The sequence below is a fragment of the Carassius gibelio genome, chromosome A13, assembly GCF_023724105.1.
Source record: "Carassius gibelio isolate Cgi1373 ecotype wild population from Czech Republic chromosome A13, carGib1.2-hapl.c, whole genome shotgun sequence".
NCBI classification, from domain to species: domain Eukaryota; kingdom Metazoa; phylum Chordata; class Actinopteri; order Cypriniformes; family Cyprinidae; genus Carassius; species Carassius gibelio.
The window spans coordinates 21,605,902-21,628,929 of record NC_068383.1 but is presented as its reverse complement, the minus strand read 5'-3'; the positions used below and the strand labels follow the sequence as shown (position 1 = coordinate 21,628,929).

At 38.9% G+C, this 23,028-nt stretch overlaps 1 protein-coding gene across 6 annotated transcripts in view; it reads right to left on the bottom strand.

The window, feature by feature from the left end:
• Positions 1-23,028, bottom strand: part of LOC128026490 (protein quaking-like) — a 95,473-nt gene that overhangs the window by 39,072 nt on the left and 33,373 nt on the right. For all 6 annotated transcript variants that reach the window (XM_052613689.1, XM_052613684.1, XM_052613685.1 and 3 more), the window contains exon 3: positions 15,548-15,664. In XM_052613689.1, coding sequence (XP_052469649.1) covers positions 15,548-15,664 — 117 coding nt within the window. The remainder of the gene's footprint in view (positions 1-15,547; positions 15,665-23,028) is intronic.

Genomic DNA, 23,028 nt, shown 5'->3' with positions numbered 1-23,028 from the left:
CTTTTTTAAAGCCCGAACCCGTTTACAGCCCGACATTATTTAAATGTGCGCACGCACACAGCTCTTTTGCCTTTTGTCAACAATGAGTAATTTATTCATGTTTTAACATAATTTACTCATAACTAACGTAGACTAGACCACTTGGAAGTTGGAATAAAGAAATAAAATAAGTCCTGTGTCACATCATAACATCTCAGCATTTAGACATAGGCTCATTTAACCTATAAATAGACCAATGCACCAATAAAAACGAGTCATTTAAAAAAAAAAAAAATAATTAAGATAAATGTTAAATTAAGATGGGTATTTGGCATTAACGAAATTAAGATAAAGGCTCCGCCGGATTTGCTTCATTTAATAAAAGAATAATGCCAACATAAGCGTAAATACTCTGTCAACATTATGCATTTAAGACTCAATGAATATTTAGTTATCATTTGAAAAACCTTTACTCACAGAGATTAGGCTAGGTCTACATGTTTTTGTGGAGGAAAATGATTGAATCCACTGTAGATGTCTTCAGCGCGTTCCTGCGCTCACTGATGGTGCGTCATTATTCACTCATTATTCTCATTATAAACACGGTCAAAACTTTTCCACACCTCAGAGTTTGCTTTAGTTGCTGGTGCAACCAAAACGTAATCACCAGATGCAAGCCTCCATTACACCTGCTCAGCATTCATTTTCGCATCTTTCTCGCGCTAATCGAAACACATCACATGACCGCTCGTTTACCTCGCAAACCGGAGCGCAAGCCCGAGCCCTGCCCGAGCCCGCATAAGATGATAGAAATTAAGCCCGAACCCGTCGGGTCCCGACGGGTCCCATCGGGTTCGGGCAAAGATCTTCAGCTCTAATGTTTGGTGCAGCTAGTGGAGTGGAAATACAGGGCTTTTAAAACTAAATTATGTAACAGGAAACCATGAAAACTTTGGATTAAAAAGCTCTGAAGATTGCTGAGGGCAAACAGCTTAACTGATAGAAACCCGGAGCACATCAAGTTGAAGGGGCTTGTTATACTTCGCCTACTTTTGTTTGTCAGCGTTCGGCTTGTTTTGCTGTTTTTCTCGTCTTCCTGAAGGATTTCCAAATGAAAAATCAAGATCTGATTTATGCATTAATCAGATATGCAAACACTGCTTGGTTTTTCTCCTCGTGACTGCAAATGGGAAATTGATGGCAATCAGCGTCGGTGTCTGTGTTCTGCCTGCTGATTTTCATTAAGGTTCCATTGTTGCCCCTTTAGTGTAAAGCAAGGAAGGGTGGAAACAGCGTTGCGTATCACCAAACACACTCAATATGATTTACCATTCAGGATGGTGGTGCCCGGGTGTTATGAGGTCACTTCCTTTTTCTCTCGGTTTGCCCCTTTGGTTTCGCTTGGCTGATTTACTTGGCTTTCCTTGGTTGTGACAACTGCTAAAAATTGATCTTCTGAGGCTGACTGTCACAGCGTAGCAACCCAACCATAGCCATGTAAAAAAAAGAAGCCGGCCAGAGACAGCCAGGAGGGACCGGAGTAGAGGTGGTGTGTATATGCTTGTATGCATCAGTCTGTCTGAGGGCAATATACAGCTAAGACACTTGTTTTTCCCGCGGCCCAGACAGGTTGTCTCGCATCAGGACGCGGCTGTTCCTTCTGTGGCCCTGCAGGGGGTTGGTGACAGGCTGGTAGTCAAGGTGACATGGTCAACACAGGAAATATGTCCAACTGTGGGGCCCTCCACTAGGCCTTTGTTTACACCTCTATCCCCTCGTGCACTCTCTCAGAGCAGTAGCGCAATCAATGTCCATAAATCCATTGTCCTGCTCTTTTGTAATCCTTACTGAGGCAATAATGTTGCTCTGAAGGAGCGTTGACTCCATGTTGGAAAGGTCTGGGAACTAAAATCACAACTCGGCTGGGAGAGGACAAAGGCACACAGAGAGGGGAGGGTAATGAGACAAGAGCTTGTTCTTCAACATGTTCACTAATATAGTTCACCACAGTGACCATGTTTACATACATATCATTTTCACGTTAAGGTCTAAATTCTGGTTCAGCAAGTAATTATTTTTGTTCATATAATGGCTGTTAATAGCAACCGGCATCAATAATAATAATACTTTTTTTTGGGTGAACTATCCCTTTTAAGGTGAGGTCAATTTACAAAACTGTGTGGTTAAAACAACGTCCATCGCCAAATGTTTGGCAATGTATGAAGCACAGCTTTTAAACCAAGCAGCTTTCTGCTGGACAAAGTGCTTAATTTGTGTGACCCGCTTAAAAAAATAAAACAATGCAAAGTCTCCATGGGAAACTCACATGACAATCCCAATAATGTGGAATCATGCTGAACTAAAATGACCAATGAACCAATGAAATTCCACCAATGACAGTATAAATGACTAAACCTGGCTGTTTTGGAATATTCAAGTTTGCATGTGATCATTACAAACAAACATATCAGAAAAACACAATCAGCATGCATGAAGCAACATGCATTAGTTATAGAAGCAAGCAAACAACTGGAAAGAACATATAATGGCAAACATATAGGCATATGGTCGGCATTATCGGTTTGCTTACTCTTGTGACTTATTTCAAATTCAGTTTTAGTAGTACAGTGATTAACATCACAGTAGTTCACAGTAATTTAATCAACTCATTAATTCTCATTCATGTCTTTGACAACAGCACACAAAAATGCAATGAACTGTGAAATGTTGGCCATAAGACTCTTACAGTGCTTTCAGCTGTCTGTATATTGATTTATGTCGTTTTCTTTAAAAGTTGAAATGTGTTATTTTAATGCTAAAACAAAATGTTAAACATCCTCCTACTCCAGCTTAATGCGTTGAGACAGCTATAAGTAAACCATTTTCAGTTTGATTTCAATAAAAAGTGCAACACTGTGACTCATCATAACATTGCTTTGCTTTGTCTAACATACTGTACTGGTGGCTGTAGAGGTATCTGTTTGTCTGACCAATTGCAGATGGGGCCAGAAATCGATCTTTTTTCTCATTCTGTTTCCACAAATTCCTAGTTTGCTGCTTATTAATAGTTAGTGAGGTAGTTTTTAAGTTTAGGTATGGGGTGGATTAAGGGATCTAAAATACTGTCATGCAGAATAATGCATTAATATGTGCTTTATAAGTAGTAAAAACAGCTAACATGCTAGTAATATGCATGCTAATAAACAACTAGTGATAATTGATCCCTAAAATAAAGTTTTACCGAAACAATTTAGCTTTAAAGTTTGTAGCTTATATCTTGCAGCATTCAGCATTACTTTCGTGTTTAGATGACAAAGAGTTCAGATTTATACTAGTATATGACAGCTCTTATTCAGATTTCTAGAAACCAGAATATTTGCATATTTGAATTATGATAATCAAGCTAACATGTAATGTTAACGTAACGACAATATGAACAAATTCTGATATTTAATGTGCATGTAAACAGTCAGCGCAGGTTCAGATTTTGATGATGTAATGATTTGGTTCAATCTTGATGACTGATTATTACTGCAGGATGGACGCATCTAAATTCATTATCTTGTGTGTACAATATATAGATTTCAAATCTTATGAAAAACTCTGTGAAGCAGCAGAATACCAAACACCAGCCTGTCTCTCTCTCTGGAAAGATTTAGGAGAACGACAGAGGGCTTTGCCCTCAAATCCAGATGATTTGGTGGTTGTGTAAAGGCGAAGATACATCAAAGCATCTTGTTAGAGGATTTTAAAGAACAAAGGAAAAAAGGTTCACATCATTTGTTAGAGATATTTCATCAGATTTTCTTCTAGACAAACATATAAACCAACATTTCAGTTCACAATTGTATTTTCACGCCAGTTTTTGCTTGCGTTTCTGTTTATCTGTGAATTTTAATTTCAGAGAAGTCCAAAAAGCCTTGCTAATCTTTGTATGTTATCACTTGTCTGATATGTTTGACTGATGAAGGATATCGATGTAAGGACAAAAGCAATGTGTCAAAGTATTTTTCATTGCAGTATGATTTACACAAGTATGTAACTGTTATTGATCAATATACTGCAAAGTATACTGTATAACCTATAGATGTAATGCAATGCATACTGTACATAAGACAGCTAGTTTGTTATACAGTACCACATAATGAATGTGATATTTAAATGTGACTTCACATTTACAGTAACTTACTTACTTATACAAGTATCCAAATTTGTAAGAATTCAACCTGTATTATGTTTTTTTATTTTTTTATTTACCTTTTCAAGAGGTACACATTTGTACCTAAATGATACATATTGGTACCATAAAGGTACATTTTAGTAGCTAAAAGGTACACAAATGTACCCTTTGGAAAGGTATTGCCCCAGTGACAACTTTTGTACCTTTTTTTTTCTGAGAGTGAACGCTCTATATTTGAAAATGTGCCATTCAAACTGAAATGTTCAGGAATCCTAAAAATTTTTGAGTTCTGAAAGTTGTTTTCATAGTGCAATGAACTCTTTAGTCGCAACAGATCTAGAATGTGATCGCTTATAATATGAGCCCTTTAAATTAGACTTAAATCCACTGGTAAGTCAAAGCACGGAATATAACAGTGATATTTACATAGTGACAATGTGTTTAAATCTTTTTAATATGTATGCAAAATGTTAGAAGGAGACTTAGAAATAAAAAACTGTCACTTTACATGCGTGGGTCTGTTTAGTGATGCTGCGAGAGGATGAATCTGAAGTGATTGTGACGGCTCTAATAACAGTAATTGCCAGCGGGCCCAGCACTGCAGCTGAGTCTCTCGTCAGAACAAAGATGACAGCAACTGCATCAGAAAGACAACAACGCTCCTCCATATTAACTTTGTATATCAGCGTCAAGAGTCCCTATGTGCCCTGGGCTTATCCACAATTTATTTAGTGCACGCAACTTTTTCTTTGAATGCCATGGCTTTGTTTTGATGGATGCGATTTTTTAAAGGAATCAGTGTTGATTAAAATGGGATTTAAATTTCTTAACATTGGATATTTTATTGTTAATGTTTATCTTCCCTACTTGCATTACATTTATGACGTCAAAGTTGTGTTGTCATCAAAGGTAATTTTTCAAAACACAATTTAATAATATTGTTAAATGTAATCTTTAGAAAATCTAAAAATGAATATCAATTTTTCTTTTTGTTTAATTTACTGTGATTGATTTTAGTTTGTAATGTCTAATTTCTTAATTTATTAACACAAAATACTATTTTATATGATTAATTTATCAGTTATTGACCATAAAATGAAAAATGAATATCCTCGTAAATTCAATTAATGTAGCATAATTTTATATCAAGTTTTTAAAATGACTTATTTTTTGTGTTTTTTTTTATGTATTTTTTTTTACAGAAAATATTATCTTGCAGAATTTTAGTGCATTCATTTAGTAATTTCTAAATTATTTAGTAGAAGTTTTATAACTTAAAAATATGCATGAAATGTTTTTTATATAATCTTGTCAATGTACTTTGGCTCTATCCTTCATTATGCTTATCCATAACCAAATCTAGCCGTAATCAAAATATAAATGGAGAATGTCTATCACTTTTTTATGGATTTTTAAATGGACCTCCACATCTTAAAATTTTGTTTTGTTCTGTACAGTCAAATGCATTTTAAAAATGAACAAGGAACTGCTAAGGAACACTTTGTAACCAGTAACTCTCGTCTGGAAACTATGAATATGTGTGTGTTTACTTTACCATAGGACAGTGCTGAATTTTCAATATGGATATAAATATGGAGTAAATAAGTGCTGGATAGATGCTAACAACAGTGAAACACTTGCCCTGAATGATGGTAGAAATCTCAGCACTCTTGTTGCCACTTGTCTCTTTTCTTTACATCAAAGTTGTGCGTAAGGTGAAGGTGAGACAGAGAAAGACTAACTAAATTAATTTTAAAGGCAATCCACAATGTGACAATGTTTTAGCAGTGGAAAAAGCTCATGATATCTCATGAGGTTAAGCTGTTGAAAGCTGCTGTTGCAACAACAAGTGTGAGTGCATGAACTACAGAAGCAGTCAGAGAGAAAATAGCCTCCTCACCAATAATAATGACACTAATAGACATGAGCTGCCTGTGCAATTGCTGTTGAAACAGCTCTGCCATACCCGGAGAAAGATATTCAATGACAGAAATGTCAGAAGAATGCAAAAAGTCGCAAAGCCTTCACTAGAGACTGAGCTTTGACATGAAGCTTTTAAGAGCCCTCCAAAAGGAATTGAGTACTGGTAAAACATGAACTATAATTTAAGAAAATACTTGCAATTAATATGTTGCTTGGATAGAAGCATTTAATTAGAATGAATGACTGCTGAATCACAGTAATTCAAGAGATTCTTTTGCCTTTAGAAACTCCTCTCCTTAACCAGCTGCATTATTTGAGGGGTCACATCTCACATCTGTAACAAAAAATACTGTATCACACACTGAAGTTTAACACTTAAAGAGATTTGCAGATCTTCATGAATGACGTGTTCTACAGAGCTTTTGGGGAGAATGCAGATTACATCTGGACAAACTTATTGGTTTATTCCACACACACACACACACACACACACACACATATATATACACACACACACACAAACACATGGTAAGTCTGTAGTCATTTAAATTATTCTTTATACAAACTTATATAATTATTCATATCCATACTTTATAATAAGGTCTAATGCATTAACATGAATTAGTTATCATGCTAACAAAGAACAACATTTTATGACAACAATTTAACCAATGTTAATTTATGCAACCTGAAATTTGTAGTATACAGCACTATTCAAAAGTTTGAGGTCAGTAAGATTTAAAAAACATGTGTAAATATATATTTTGAATATATTAGTAAATATTTTTAATTGTGTATCTTATGCTCAATAATGCTGTAATCATTTAATCAAATATACATAATAACAGTGTTATAAATTATTATTACAGATTGAAAAAAAAAAAAATGCAATTTATTCCTATGATGCAAAGCTGAATGTTCAGCATCGTTACTCCAGTCTTAAGTGATACATGATCCTTCAGAAATCATTATGATATGCTGATTTGCTGCTAAAAACATGTATTATTATTATTTTTATTAATTCTAGATTCTTTAATGAATAGAAATTTCAAAGGAACAGAATTCTTTGAAATCTTTTCTAATATTTTGTAACATTACAAATGTCTTTACTGTCCCTTTGATCATTTAAAGCATACTTGCTGAATTAAAGTATTACTTTTTTAATCTTACTGACTAAAGATTTTTTAATGGTTATGTGTGTAAAAATCAACAATGACCAAAAGTACTGTTCATTTATATTTCTTGTAAGTTCATTAAGCATTGTTAACATATAGGACCTTAATGTACAGTGTCACAGGTTAGCCTGGTGACTATATAAACTTGGACTTTAAAACATATACCCATTTCACTGAAACTGTGCATTGCCGGCATCATTAACATCTGTGTACACCTCAGGAAAGTTTTATGGAGTTGTTGTTTTATTTAATCTAAAGTTTGTTGCATCTGTGTTAGTCATAGTTTTCAAATCTTGATAGTTTTCCTTAAAGTTTGCTATCATTTTTCTAAAAATAACAGAATGCCAGGACACTTAATAATTCATAGGATAATTACCTTTATTTTTCACATATTTTCCACAAACCTTTTTGCAGTTAAACTTCCAGGTTCACCCTCTGTACGACCAAACCCATAATCCAGGTCAATCTGTCTTTTTAAAGCAATAGCCACATCACTTCCTGTGGAAGATACCATTTTGGTGTGATGTCAGAGGGGGATGGTATTTAGGAAAATCTTCTTTTGCCATTTGATTAGTTGTTCAGCTCTGTCTCTGTTAATGGTTGTTGTTTTACCTGTTTGCAAGGTTTGATTGTTGTGTTGGGTGTTTATATTATTTAATTTGATCACTCAAAGACTAAAACATTTGTACGTAGTTGGTATGCTCTATAGGCGGGGCTTCAGCCTATAAATAGGCTGTATGACTGAAAGAAGTTCAGTTCTGATTGTGGACTCTAATGCTGAGCAGTGTTGCAAACTTGGGCCGTTTGGTTTAGCCAGAATTAGCACATTGTTGCTGTTTTCTTTTCTTTTTGTACAGTTTTTGTTTATTTTTGTTTTCTCTTTTGCACTGAAAATATTTTTGCACCTTCCAATAAAACAACATTTTTGGATTTGCATCAACTTTTTGTACAGCACGTCATTTCCCTTTTCCACTCCAACTGGTCGGCCTCCCTACATATGGTGTCAGAAGTGGGATCCTCCCACCAGTGAGTGACGTGCTTACATAAGGTAATGCCCTGCTGACATGCCACCTAAAACGAGGGGTCAGCCTGTAGAGGGCACAGATGCAGTAATGGATCAAGCTGCTGCTGGAGGTGCTGATGAGGAGAGATTGTTGCCTGCAGAAATCCCAATCACTGGGGGAGATGCTGCCATCACAGCGCTGGCACAAATGTTTCAGTCATTCATGCAGTATCAAAAGGACCGGGATGAAAGGCAGGAGAGGGAGACTTCTCGCCGTGAACAAAATTACAAGGTCCTCAGCCACCAGGTCACCCAAATGCAGCTAGACATGGAGCGGACAAGAACTGGAGCTTCGGTAGGAGCTGCTAATCGGGTGATAGACCATGAACCTCGAATAGCCAAGCTGGAGGACAGTGATGATATTGAACACTACCTTACAACTTTTGAAAGACTTGCAGAGGTGTATCAGTGGCCAAGGGATGACTGGGCCGTTCGTCTTATTCCCTTATTAACTGGCAAGGCCCGAAGTGCTTTTGTGGCTATGAACTCCTTACAAACCAGAGACTATGACCAAGTGAAAGCTGCAATTCTAAAAAAATATGAAATTGGTGCAGAGACATACCGGTTGAGATTTCGGTCCCTTAGTACCCCTGCCGATGAAACCCCTACGGAACTCTACATCCGACTGAAGGACTTGTTCTCCAAATGGGTACACTATGAGCAAAGTAATAAGATGGATATTATGGAGTCCCTGGTGCTGGAGCAGTACCTGCGAGTGTTGTACCCTGAGGTGAGGACTTGGGTAAAGGAAAGAGATCCCGACACCGCTGCAGAGGCTGCAACATTGGTTGAGGCCTACATTGCTGCCCGGAAGGGACCTGGAACTACTCGATATGCTGGCATCTTGCACCCTTTGCAGGGTAAGTCTGATGGGTTGGGGGGAGGTTCACACTCTCAAAGAGGCCCTAAAATATTTAAGCCCAGTCATTTTAAACCCCCAACATTGGCCACAATGCCCCAGACAACAGTTAAGGGAGAGATTGTCATATGTTATAACTGTGGTGAGCCAGGTCACACTAGGCCCCTTTGCCCACTCAAGAAGCCCAAGACAGCTAGTCTTTGTTATATGCCCCGGCCAGAACAGTTAAGAACACAGCCCGATCGAGAGCCAGTCATCACTGTACTGTTAAATGGTAAACCCCTTTCTGCGTTGGTGGACACAGGTTGTTCCCATACACTGGTCCAGGCCCAATATATACCCAGAGATTCCTGGAGTGAAGGAGACGCAGTGACAGTTTGCTGTGTGCATGGGGATAGCACTGAGTTGCCTACTGCTGAGGTTTATATTGAGGTCTGTAATCAGTCCTATCTGATGAATGTGGGTGTTGCAAGCAAGCTGCCCTATCCTGTACTGTTAGGTACTGACTTCCCTGTATTAGCTGAATTGCTGCAAGAGACTGTATGGTGTGGCGTTGTCACAAGGGCCCAAGCCAAGCAGCTTAGTCAGATTCCACAGCCCCAAGAAATAACACCAGACATTCTGCACGAAATGCCCTTCAGCTCTGAGACTAGCTTAGGTGAGTCACGGCCTACAGAGCAGGAAAGGCTGCAGAAACGCAGGGAATGGGTTGAAGGGTTGTTGGAAACTTCAGAGCAAGCTGAGGAAGGGGTAGAAGAACCCGAACTCACTGAAGCAGACTTAGTTTTCCCTGGTAATCTAGCCCAACTTCAGCGTAAGGACTTAACCTTGACTGAATGTTTTAAACAGGCTGAGGAAAATGATGGTGTTCTGTCTTTGCTTGGTGAGACTTTTGTTGTACAAAATAGTCTTTTGTACCGACAGAGTAAGGAAGAGGGACTGCAGCTAATAGTACCTAAAGCATACAGGAAGGAGGTATTAGAACTTGGGCATTCTATTCCCTGGGCAGGTCATTTGGCTTTTATGAAGACATTAATGCGAATTGCAAAAAGATTTTACTGGCCAAAGATGTACAGTGAGGTTAAGGAGTTCTGTAAATCTTGTCCAGAATGCCAGCTCACTACGGGCCGTACTCCTGCCTACGCACCCCTTATACCACTTCCTGTAGTTGACACTCCTTTTAAGCGAATAGGGGTGGACATAGTTGGGCCTGTGGAAAAGAGTCAGAGAGGGAACCGATTTATTTTGGTTATTTGCGATTATGCTACCAGATACCCTGAGGCATACCCACTAAGAGAGGTCACAGCTAAGCAAATAGCCACTGTACTCCTACGTTTTTTCTCGCAGGTAGGCATACCTCAGGAAGTGCTCACAGATCAGGGCCCAAACTTCATGAGCCACACCCTACAAAAGGTATATCAATTGCTAGGCATAAAAAGAGTACGGACCACCCCCTACCATCCACAGACTGATGGTCTTGTTGAACGTTTTAACCAGACCTTGAAAACAATGCTGAGAAAATATGTGTCTGACACGGGCAAAGACTGGGACAAGTGGCTTCCATTCCTCCTGTTTGCATATCGAGAGGTGCCTCATGCCTCCACAGGGTTCTCGCCATTTGAACTGTTGTATGCTCACGATGTCAGAGGGCCTCTGGATGTACTGAGGGAGAGTTGGGAGGCTAATGATAAACCAGACAAGAAAAATATTATCTCCTATGTGCTAAAGATGAGAGAGCATCTGCAAAAGACAACAACCCTTGCACGAGAAAATCTCCTGCAGTCCCAAAAACGGCAAAAAGAGTGGTACGACAGATCAGCCAGATCCCGTGCATTTGAACCAGGTGAAAAGGTATTGTTGTTGTTACCAACGAGTGAGCATAAACTGCTGGCTAGGTGGCAGGGCCCCTACCAAATAAAGCGGAAAGTGGGTCCTGTGACATATGAGATAGAGATCCCCTCCAGGACCCAGCCCTTGCAAATCTTCCATGTTAACATGTTGAAGAAGTGGTATTCTCGTTCAACACAATTAGAACCTATGTCTGAGGAAGAAGTGGGAACCGCAACTGCTTTGTTCGTGAGATCCATTGAGGGAGAGGAGGAAATCGAGGAACAATACCTGCCTGGGCGTCAGGGGAACAGTCAGCTGAATTTTGAGCACCTGGAAGATGGTAAAAGACAGGAACTTCTACAATGTATTCCAGCCCAACTTTTTATGGAAACACCTGGCAGAACAAGTGTTATCCACCACCACATAACTCTCAAGGATCCCAAACCCATTTGTCAGCCAGTATATCGGGTCCCAGAAAGACTTCTGCCAGTTATGAAGGAGGAGTTGGAGACCATGCAAAGCCTTGGTGTGATTGAACCTTCATCCAGTGAATGGAGCAATCCCATTGTCCTAGTGCCCAAGAAGGATGGCACTCTTAGATTCTGTCTGGATTTTCGCAAACTCAATAGTGTGAGCAAATTTGACCCGTATCCCATGCCAAGAGTGGATGAGGTAGTAGAGAGTCTTGGCAGAGCAAAGTATCTCACCACACTCGACCTATGCAAAGGATATTGGCAGGTTCCACTAAGTCCAGAGAGCAAGGAGGTGACCGCATTTAAAACACCCTTTGGACATTTTCAGTTCTGTGTCCTACCCTTTGGCCTTCATGGAGCTCCAGCTACTTTCCAAAGGATGATGGACCAGATCCTTAGGGGGACTGAGAGGTTTGCTGCTGCATACTTAGATGACATAATCATCTATAGTCAAACTTGGCAGGAACATATGTGTCATCTGAAGGACGTACTACTGAGAATTAAGAATGCTGGTTTAACCATCCGGCCAGACAAATGCACCCTAGCCAGGGCTGAAACACAATACTTAGGGTATGTGCTAGGTCATGGAGTAATACGTCCCCAGGTGGGCAAAGTGGAGGCCATCAAGAATGCTGAACGGCCAGTGACCAAGAAACAGGTCCGTTCTTTCCTCGGACTGGTGGGGTGGTACAGGCGTTTTATCCCCAACTTCTCTGAACGAGCCGTTACCCTAACTGATTTAACTAAAAAAGACAAGCCAAGTAAAGTTAACTGGACTCAGGACTGTGAAAGGGCTTTTCAGGACTTAAAGAGCTCTTTATGCACAGAGCCTGTTTTACAGAGTCCCAACTTTGAAAAGACTTTCACTGTACAGACGGACGCCTCTGAGCGTGGCCTTGGGGCTGTACTGCTTCAGGAAGGTCAAGGGCAGCTCCAACCAATTGCCTACATCAGCAGAAAGCTCCTTCCCCGTGAATCTAGGTATTCTACAGTAGAAAAGGAGTGCCTGGCAATTAAATGGGCATTGGATGCTTTAAGATACTACCTGCTGGGACGCAAATTCATACTTGAGACTGATCACAGGGCATTGACCTGGTTAGGCCGTATGAGAGACACAAATGCTCGTATCACCAGATGGTTTTTAGCCATCCAACCATTTGATTTTGAAATTTTGTACAAAGCTGGGTCACAAAATTGTGCTGCAGATTACCTCTCTAGGACACCTCAGGTGTCTGAGGAAAGGGGGGGAAATGTCACAGGTTAGCCTGGTGACTATATAAACTTGGACTTTAAAACATATACCCATTTCACTGAAACTGTGCATTGCCGGCATCATTAACATCTGTGTACACCTCAGGAAAGTTTTATGGAGTTGTTGTTTTATTTAATCTAAAGTTTGTTGCATCTGTGTTAGTCATAGTTTTCAAATCTTGATAGTTTTCCTTAAAGTTTGCTATCATTTTTCTAAAAATAACAGAATGCCAGGACACTTAATAATTCATAGGATAATTACCTTTATTTTTCACATATTTTCCACAAACCTTTTTGCAGTTAAACTTCCAGGTTCACCCTCTGTACGACCAAACCCATAATCCAGGTCAATCTGTCTTTTTAAAGCAATAGCCACATCACTTCCTGTGGAAGATACCATTTTGGTGTGATGTCAGAGGGGGATGGTATTTAGGAAAATCTTCTTTTGCCATTTGATTAGTTGTTCAGCTCTGTCTCTGTTAATGGTTGTTGTTTTACCTGTTTGCAAGGTTTGATTGTTGTGTTGGGTGTTTATATTATTTAATTTGATCACTCAAAGACTAAAACATTTGTACGTAGTTGGTATGCTCTATAGGCGGGGCTTCAGCCTATAAATAGGCTGTATGACTGAAAGAAGTTCAGTTCTGATTGTGGACTCTAATGCTGAGCAGTGTTGCAAACTTGGGCCGTTTGGTTTAGCCAGAATTAGCACATTGTTGCTGTTTTCTTTTCTTTTTGTACAGTTTTTGTTTATTTTTGTTTTCTCTTTTGCACTGAAAATATTTTTGCACCTTCCAATAAAACAACATTTTTGGATTTGCATCAACTTTTTGTACAGCACGTCATTTCCCTTTTCCACTCCAACTGGTCGGCCTCCCTACATACAGTGTTACATCAGATGTCGACGCATGTCCCCCTTTAGATATCTAAAAGTGTGTGAATGACAGATACATGTTAGGAAGTGAATAGATCATGAGAAACAATGGACACATTCATGATAATGTGCCTTCAATGCAGAACGGGTCGTACTATCAGAACGGGGCCATCGGCAGGGCACGCACGCGCACACAGCTGAGATGCGATACGCGGACGACCAGCTGCGCTCTGACAGGATGCCGAGCCGATCCAGATGTGCGTGAAACGTTGGAAATGGCAACAGTGCTTTTCACAGAGTACTTGTTTTATTTTCCTCTGGATCCTCTTCGCGGTCACCCGGGATGGGCTCGGATAACTATCTGCTTCCAGCACTTGTCCAAATATGGGTCCTGCCCAACTCATGGAAACACAAATGCGCCTCCAGATCAGATACATATGTGAGACTGTGTGTGTGATCGCGCACATCTGTGTTATAGTACAGGCGTACTGTGCTTTGCTCTCAAAATGCCAATAATCCCAATGAAAACAATCTGCATGTTTGTGTTCATGTGAACATGTGTGTTTGCTCAAGTGTTAATGATGGACAGAGAATATGACCCCATGCTTCCAGACTGTCCTGCGACCCCCACTGTCCCGGCGTTGTTGGCCCAGCATGCCACACATTGACTGGGGTTCGACTGAGAGAGGAGCCATGGCAGGGCCACAGGATCCGTCTGAGGCCAAGGACAATGTTTGAACACCTGCCCACAGCTCTCAGGAGCGAGGGGAGGGATTGTTATTCCCTGCAAAGGATCTCAGTTGGGCAGTAAGGGGTTGGCCTGGGCTAGTTAACTCTTGAACAAACCGTACGCATGTAAACTTTGTTCGACCGCGAGCACCGGTGCATCTGTCATCCGGACAGACTTAGAGCCACAGTTGCAGACTGAAAATGGGCAATATGTTTAAGCATATGGATGCGTGAAGACTGCACAAAATCATCCAATCAGATTCCTCCATCTGGGGTGATTGTGATTGTTCTTGTGTTCATGAACACATGATTTGTCTGTATGTGTATTCACAGCCAGTGAGCAGCGGACTTTCATAATAATAAAAAACTGCGTTAATGCATGATAAAATAATTGTCGGCCTTAATCAATTAATGCGTTATTAACTGCGATAATAACACATTAACTTGCATAGCCCTAATATATATATATATATATATATAAAAGTGGATATATTTAGGATTAGGGATAGGGTTAAGGGATTTAAAATATATCTATGGTTCATGAAAACATTAACAAGTAATTAATTAATAGCAATTAAATGTTTTTTTTATCAATCAATCAAATTAATATCAAGTTAAGGTAGGTTAGAAACACTTAATCAAATTAGTGGAAATTGAGTTTTTTCGTGGTGACTATTTAATATTTTCTCCTAATAACCATAAATGTGTTATTGTGTTCCTGTAGCTCAACTGATATGTAAAAATTGATAGCCTGAATGCACTGTAAGTCGCTTTGGATAAAAGCGTCTGCTAAATGCATAAATTTAATTTAATTTAATTTAATTTAATTTAATTTAATTTAATTTAATTTAATTTAATTTAATTTAATAAACAATGACATTACTACTGAAGAACTCATTATTTGTGTATATTAAGTTATTATTAATATAGACAATATAGTTTTGATGTAACTATAACTATATAACTACAATAGTTTTTTTTTTTATGAATTTGGGGTTACTTCAGGAAAACAGGGAAATATTTTCCTAGTCATCTCAACGACAAAAAGTGAAGGTAAGAAATTTACTTGAATTCACTCCTATAAGTGCTTTATTACTGTATACTTATTATAAAATGTCAAACAAAAAGACTCTCCCTGTCTCTATGAACGTGTGTTTATTATAAGTGTGTAAGTATGTGTTTGTACATGTGTGTATGTTTGTAGATCTTACCTTCTTTTTGTCCCTCATGGAGCCTTTCCCTCTCACCATGATCTTACATCCTGTCTCTGCCTCCAGCTGTTTAGCTGTGAGTCCCCGCGGACCCAAGATACGGCCCACAAAATTAAACTGCAACACACAAACACACACATCTCACTCACCGCATCTGCGTCCGGATGAAGCATGGAGTACAGTACACTTCAGCATTTGACAAGTCACAGTTTGCATCAACAGTACAATACTATAAAACTGCCATTTCATGTTACTTTTGAATTCCTACACTATAATGTAGTTTGTAAAATTTCAGGTTATTATGAAACATTATCATGCAGGGGAATTACACATAATATTCTTAAGTTCGAAGTTAATAATAGTGTAATTCCTAATTGCTATCACACACACACACATATCACTCCTACACTGGCTCCTGGTTGCTTATCGCACTCAGTACAATAATTATATAATTACCATTTTTAAGACCTTCATAGACTTGCACCACAATATTTAGATCTGAATCCTCCTCACTCTCACGCTTTCTGCTCTTAGGCCTTCAGGAGACAGTTTATTAACACTCTCTGAATAAGGTACAAAAGCTGTCACTGGGGCGGTAACTTTTCAGAAGTTACTAAAATGTACTATTTAGGTGTATACTGTAGGTAATAATATATACTTTTAAGGTACTGATATGCACCCTTTAGGGGTAAATATGGTTTTGAAAAGGTTCTGCCCAAGTGACAATGTTTCTTCATTGGATGGATGGTCTTTCAGTGTCTCGACCCCGACAGTACATACTGGAAATCCCTCCCCCAGCTTCTAAGAGAAATTGTATCTCAATCACCTTCAGAACACAACTGAAAAGGCATCTGTTTACCCTATATATATATATATATATAAAACGCAATATTTTGTGTTCATTTCTGACCCTGGCTAAGTTCAAAGTGATCACGGACATGCGAGTTGAAGTGAATCATGTGAATGAAGTTCCCTGGGAGGTGCTTCACTTGAGCCGGCTGTCTGAGTGTTATCGTGGAGCTCATCAGCCGGGACTCAGACAATGTGCAGAGAGCACCAGCCGATAGCCTCCCATAAGCCCACGTCTCCTCTAGGACTTCACTGACAAGATAAGAGCCACCAACTGTTAACCTAATCGATCAGGTATCAGCACTGACCACACAGCTGTAGGTCAAAGGCTCTGACCCAGTCTGTCGTGCTGGAGAACTGCCGTGCAGATGTGAGTGAGTGTGTGTTACAGTTATAATAACAGTGTCTTATAGTTAATATCAACTCAATAACCCCAGAGCACAACCTAGAATTATTCCTGCATACGTCAGCATCTTGTGCACTGCATGAAACTGTACAGTCATGCTATCACTATTTTTAACTTTATTTATTTTTTTAGGAAATGCACATGTTGCATCTCTTTCTCTCCTTTAGGGAACTCCATTCTAATACAGTCGGAGTGATGTGCAGCAGCGGTCTGTTTCGGAGGCATGCAGCCTTGCGTTCTGTAAAATCCCATTTTACACTACAGGCCTCCTGCTCTAATCAATAAGCCTTCGGGGCCCGCTTCATCAATGTGTTTGGTATTCCGATGTTACGCTCTTTTCACATGACTGACTCCATGCATAATCGACTACTGGTAAAACACCGTCACTGAGTATGTGTTCGTGCAGTTTTTATTTATTTTTTTATTCTGGCACCCTTCATCCCTGTCCAAGAGCCTTGCAGATACGAATGAAAAAAAGCAATTAAATTTTACTTGTAGGCACAAAGCACATGGGCGTGCATTACACTTGTATGCTTGAGTGTTACCCTTGGAATAAAAGTTGTGCGTGTTATTAATAAACCAATTACAATACACGTATGGCACTTTTTACATGCAAATAAATCATTTTTGAAAGTAAAGTGTCTAATGTCTAAGAACACACAATCAAGATGAACTCCTTACTAAATGCTTGCACTGTATAATCATGTTTGCATATGTGAGTGACATGCATCCATACAGTACTGACACTCCCTATCTTGAAAAGTAAAACTTCTTCAAATATCGAACGTTCTAGTGTCCTGAAATAAAGATCTGATCTTGATCAATCATCTAGGTGGTTTTACCTATGTGTAATTGAGTGGAATGGCTAATATGGCAACTTAGCTAACTGACCATCAAGTTAAACATTTTAAAAATGAAAAGAAAGGGATTGTTTCTGGCAGCCTGGTTTCCAAGGTGCCCTTGAGAATGAGTAATCAGTGCAAGACACTTCAGAAGGAACGGCTTCACTCCGAAAGCAGCAGGCGCAAATTATACATCCGTGGTCTCCCTGCTGTATTCACACATCTGCGGGGATTACACACAGCTCTCCGTACCGTCTCTCGGATGACCTCCGCTCTCCGTCTGGATTATGTGACTCTGGGGCCTGGTGAGAGCACTCGAACACAGACACATACGGACGGACCGGAAAAAAACTGGCCTTTACTCAGCTGTTGGGCTTCAGAGATGCTGGCGAGTATCCCCTGATGGGACAAATCTGCTGCAGTGTCCTTCACATTTAGTGATTTGAGCTTGGACTGCATATGAAACTCTAAAAAAATCTTATAAACCTTATCCAAAATCTCTAATCATTTAAACATTTATTAATGAATAGTGGATAACCATCAAAGTCAATATATGTGACCCTGGACCATAAAACCGGTCTTAAGTGTCAATGTTTTAAAATTGAGATTCTGAAACCTTAAACTCGCATTTCACAAACATTGCTGCTGTACAATATCTCCCATTAGTCTGTGTCGCAAAAAAGACAAATAAACAGGAAGTGAGGCCACCACACACAGACTCTACATCTTCTCAAGCACACCGCACACCAGAAGCGTCAGTGACAGCAGAGTCTCGTCTATATGAATGAGCGCGACTCTTCCCCACCTCTCAACTCTCCGGCTGTCACCCGAATCACTCCTATCAAACGCACACAATCCTGCGCTCTTGTACCTGCGCCCTTTGTGTGGGCCTGCTCCTGCTGCGCCTCTAACAATGCTCCTTTGATGCTTTGATGAATGTCTGCATGCAAGTGTGTGAAGAGGTTTGTGTGAGTGTTTTGTGTTCTTGTAGAGAGTGACGAGAAGAAAAGATGAATTCATTTTTCATCCCCCGGATATATCCACGGCTCCTTTAAGAACTGTTTACTGAAAGGCCCCTTGAGGAACCCAAAATGGTTATGGATGTTTGAAGTCCTTCATGGAACCACGCCAACAAAGAACTTTTATTTTTAAGAGTGTTCTGTGGTTACCCCCTTTTGGAGGCTTTATATTTAAAATTATATTCTACACTCAACGTTATTTTTTTGAGATTGATGGTTTCATGCAGAACCTTGAACATCCATGGAACATCTTCATTGCACAATAGGATCTAAGTCTCTAGGTTTAGGTCTTTAGAGAAAGAGCAATACAAACCTCCTCTAGGTTCAGTTATAGCCCAAACCACTACAGCAGACAACAATCCACACCATTTCTAAACTTAAAATTTCATAAGCCGACTGATTGTTTCAAGCCATTTATACATTTAAACATGACTGGTGACCATAATCATATATATCACCGGACATTTTCCACTTTAAAAGTTCCCTTTTTCTGGAAGTGTGTGAAACTGCATTGGCTAAACACAGCTTGACTTATGTGCCTCATCGGCGTACACCTTACCTCAGCTCTTTAGTGCTTCGGCACCCAAAACAAAAGCCACATAAAGAAGCCCAGGGCTTTAATGGAATCTCTAATATCTGCTGTTCAAGGCTGGGGTCTATTTACTCATTCTGCACAGTGGAGATTAAGTGTGTTTTCCATCAACTACAATAAAATAGGCAGCGGGGACGTGATTAGGGCCATTTAAGACCGAGCGGATGTGAGTCTGCCAGAGACTGGGAGTGATGGCATTATCTTATGAAGATAAACGAGTCGGCTCTAGTAATAGGCAAATTAATTATTGCATGGCTTCTAATTGCACTGCGCTCTGATTCCTTGCTGCAGGATGTCTTTTGTTTTCATTATTGTGTAGGACAAGAGGAGGGAAAGGAGGGTGTATCTATCCTCCGAGAGGTGTGGGACTCGTAGAGAGGAAGTCTAACCGTGTGTAAGCCTCCATATCTACAACACTTGATCTCAAATGTTTTATCACCGCTTCCTATGCTGATGATCCATGAATCTGTATTGATTGGCCGATTCCCTTGTGGTTGACTAATTTCACCTGGTTACTGTGTTCAGTTTACGTCCACCAGGATTTATGGAAGCCAATGGAGTCCAAATTACTTAGACATTGCATTGTATGCAATACACCTGCTACCAGCATTAAAGGACTTCTGTGTGGGTGTGGAAATTTAGTCATCATTTCTCACCCGAATGCCATTACAAATCTATTTGACTATTTTCCTCTTCTGCAGAACACAAAAGCTAGTAGTTATTTTCCATGTAATTACAATGAACGAAGCATTCAATGAAGATTACATACACTTTGCAAAATGTTAATTATTTTAACAAAATAAACGGGATCATACAAAATGCATGCTATTTTTTATTTAGTACTGACCCGAATAAGAAATTTCACATAAAATATTTTTACATATTTTGAGATCCATTTTTTTCACACTGAGGATAACTGAGGGACTCATAGACAAAAAGTTCAAACAACCACTGATGCTCCAGAATGGAGGTGAAACATTTTGAACAGAATGAAGATGTGTACATTTTTCTTATTTTGCCTAAATATCTTTTTTTTTTGTCCTTTAGTTCTGCCCTTCAGAAGCTACAGAAGACACTTACAGTAAATATTTCCCACAAGACAAAAAAATGAAATAAATCACTTTACCCTGATATTATATATGTGGACATGTTTTATGTGAAATATCTTATTCAGGTCAGAACTAAATAAAAATTACATGCATTTAGTATGATCTCTCTTATTTTGGTAAAAATATTTAACATTTTTGCAGATACTGCAAAGTGTATGTAAACTTTTGACCACAATTGTATCTCTATTACATTTCATCCTATTTTCTTCCCATTACCTGTCACAAAGCACTTACAAATACAGTTATAAAACAGTTAAACTGATAAGTTACAAATTAGCCTAATTATGAAGTAACGGGACACTAAGTTACAATTTAACCCAATATAAAGTATTTTCCCATTCATCATTTAAACATAACTCTACATGCAAGCTAAATATTTCTGGACACCTCTGACCCTGAGTAATTGGACTAAAACAGTAGAATTTAAATCAATAGACTCACATTTTACCTGTTATTTAGACATAGGCAATGGGTTACTTACACTGCATTCAGGGTATTTGATCAGCTCTTGCTTTCCCTGAGAACTGAATCTATGACTTTGGCATTGTTAGCATATATACAAACTAACAGACTTTATGTTCTAATTTATGATGCAACCCCACCTTGCAGTGATGAAATAATATGGAAACTTTTCCTGTTTTATAGACTAATAATCTTACATACTGTGTGTTACAGGTGTTTTGTGTCCTCTGATGGCTGTCTCTGTAAATTATTATACATTTCTTAAACGCTTCACCTGGGTTTCATTTATAAATACATTTGCGTTTAGGTCTTTCTCTGAAAAGTTTCTATGATTGGCCCAGAGCTGTCAAAACATGAGAAAGACAAGTTCAAGTGTCTCTTTAAAACAACTTGATGAGACTGTTTTTCTCCCACAGTGTAAACCATATATTATGGTATAGTGAGAATATAGAGCTCAAAACAAAGAAGAAGCAACACCTCATTTTTATTCAGTGGCCCAAACTGAGTAAAAATATGAAATTTGGTGCTGTTGCTGATTTTTAAATGGCCAAATATGAAGATGAAACTCTGATAGCTTGTAATTCAGTGAGCTCTTTATAACAAAATAGCAAACTACTCATAAATAATCCATATTAATATCAGTTGTCTATCTATATCTCCAAACAATATGCCTTTGTGAGAATATATTTAAACGCTAAGTTTTATGGTCAGTTCTCTGTAGTTTTTATTGTGGAGCCATAAAATGTAAAGTAATGCAATACAATGATGATCGCGTGATGAACAAATAAACATTCTTCAAAATCATAGTTCATACTTAAATTTTAACCAGAAAAAAGAGCAAATATATACAGTATATATACGAATAATCAAATAAAATCTTGAAAATCTTCATCTTATATCATATATTGAAACAACATTAACATCATAGAAGCAGTGGCTTGTGTACAACAAGTTTTTCAGCAAAAGTATGATCATCTTGATAATTTAGAGGCCTTAGAAATTTTTGCATGCATATAAAACCTGATACAAGTTTTTCAGCAAAAGTATGATCATGTTGATAATTTAGAGGCCTTAGAAATTTTGGTAGCACTTTATTTTACAGTCCTGTTCCCCATGTACATACTATGTACTTATTATAGTAATTACAATAACTATGTAATAACTAGGTACTAACCCTGAACCTGCCCCTAAACCTAACCCTAGCCCATGTAGTTACCTTGTATTACCAGAACCTTTTTAGATAAGTACACTGTAAGTACACTATAAGTACATGGAAGTACACATACTGTAAAATAAAGTGCAACCGAAATTTTTGCATGCATATAAAACCTGATACTGTACGTTTTATAGGGTTAATTGTAAAAAAAAAAAAAAAAAAATCATTATACTGTCCATTTTAATAAATAATAATGATAGTGCTAACTTTTATGTAATATATAATATGAGTTTGAATGAGCATGGATTATATTTGTGGTTTGTAATAGATCTTGATTGCAGTAGTGTCTGTCTGGACTGATGTTTAGGTGTCCATGGCAGCCCTACAGGCATCAGGAGTGACAGACGGAGAGTAAGGAACCACCACGGCCGGTAGGGGTAAAGCAGAGGGCTGTGGTGCTGTTGGGAGCACTCATCATATCCTAATGAACCCTAATGAACCTTCATTAACTGCGAGGTGATCCGGAACGCCACAGCACCTCTCCCCTGTGTGTGTTATTGTTTATTATCACCAGAGTAATGAGAAGACTCACACACCAACCGCCGGACCTCACCTCACCGTGGGCCGACCCGTGAGTGTGTATGGGACAGCTTTTATGTGGAGGACAGCAGAAAAGATTTTAGCCTGGTTTAAAGTGTTATGTAGGTGCTAGAGTTGTTCCGATTCCGATACTAGTATCGGAAATATCTCCGATACCACAACAAATTCTGGCATCGGCATCGGCGAGTACATGAACCCATATACCGATCCGATACCATTTTCTTAAAAAAGACCTAGTTATGACCGCAAGCTTTGCCTAACCGCTGCACGGTTCTTCTTCGCTGCTCAAAATGCATTGAAAACACAGGAAGTTGTGCTGTGTTGCCACAAGCAACCCCTGTTTAGAGCAGCGAAGAAGAAATGAAAACGCGTTAGCAGCCCTTATCTATATATGACTGGATCACTCATCACATTCTAAACTGCCAAAAGACAGTGAAGCCGCTACT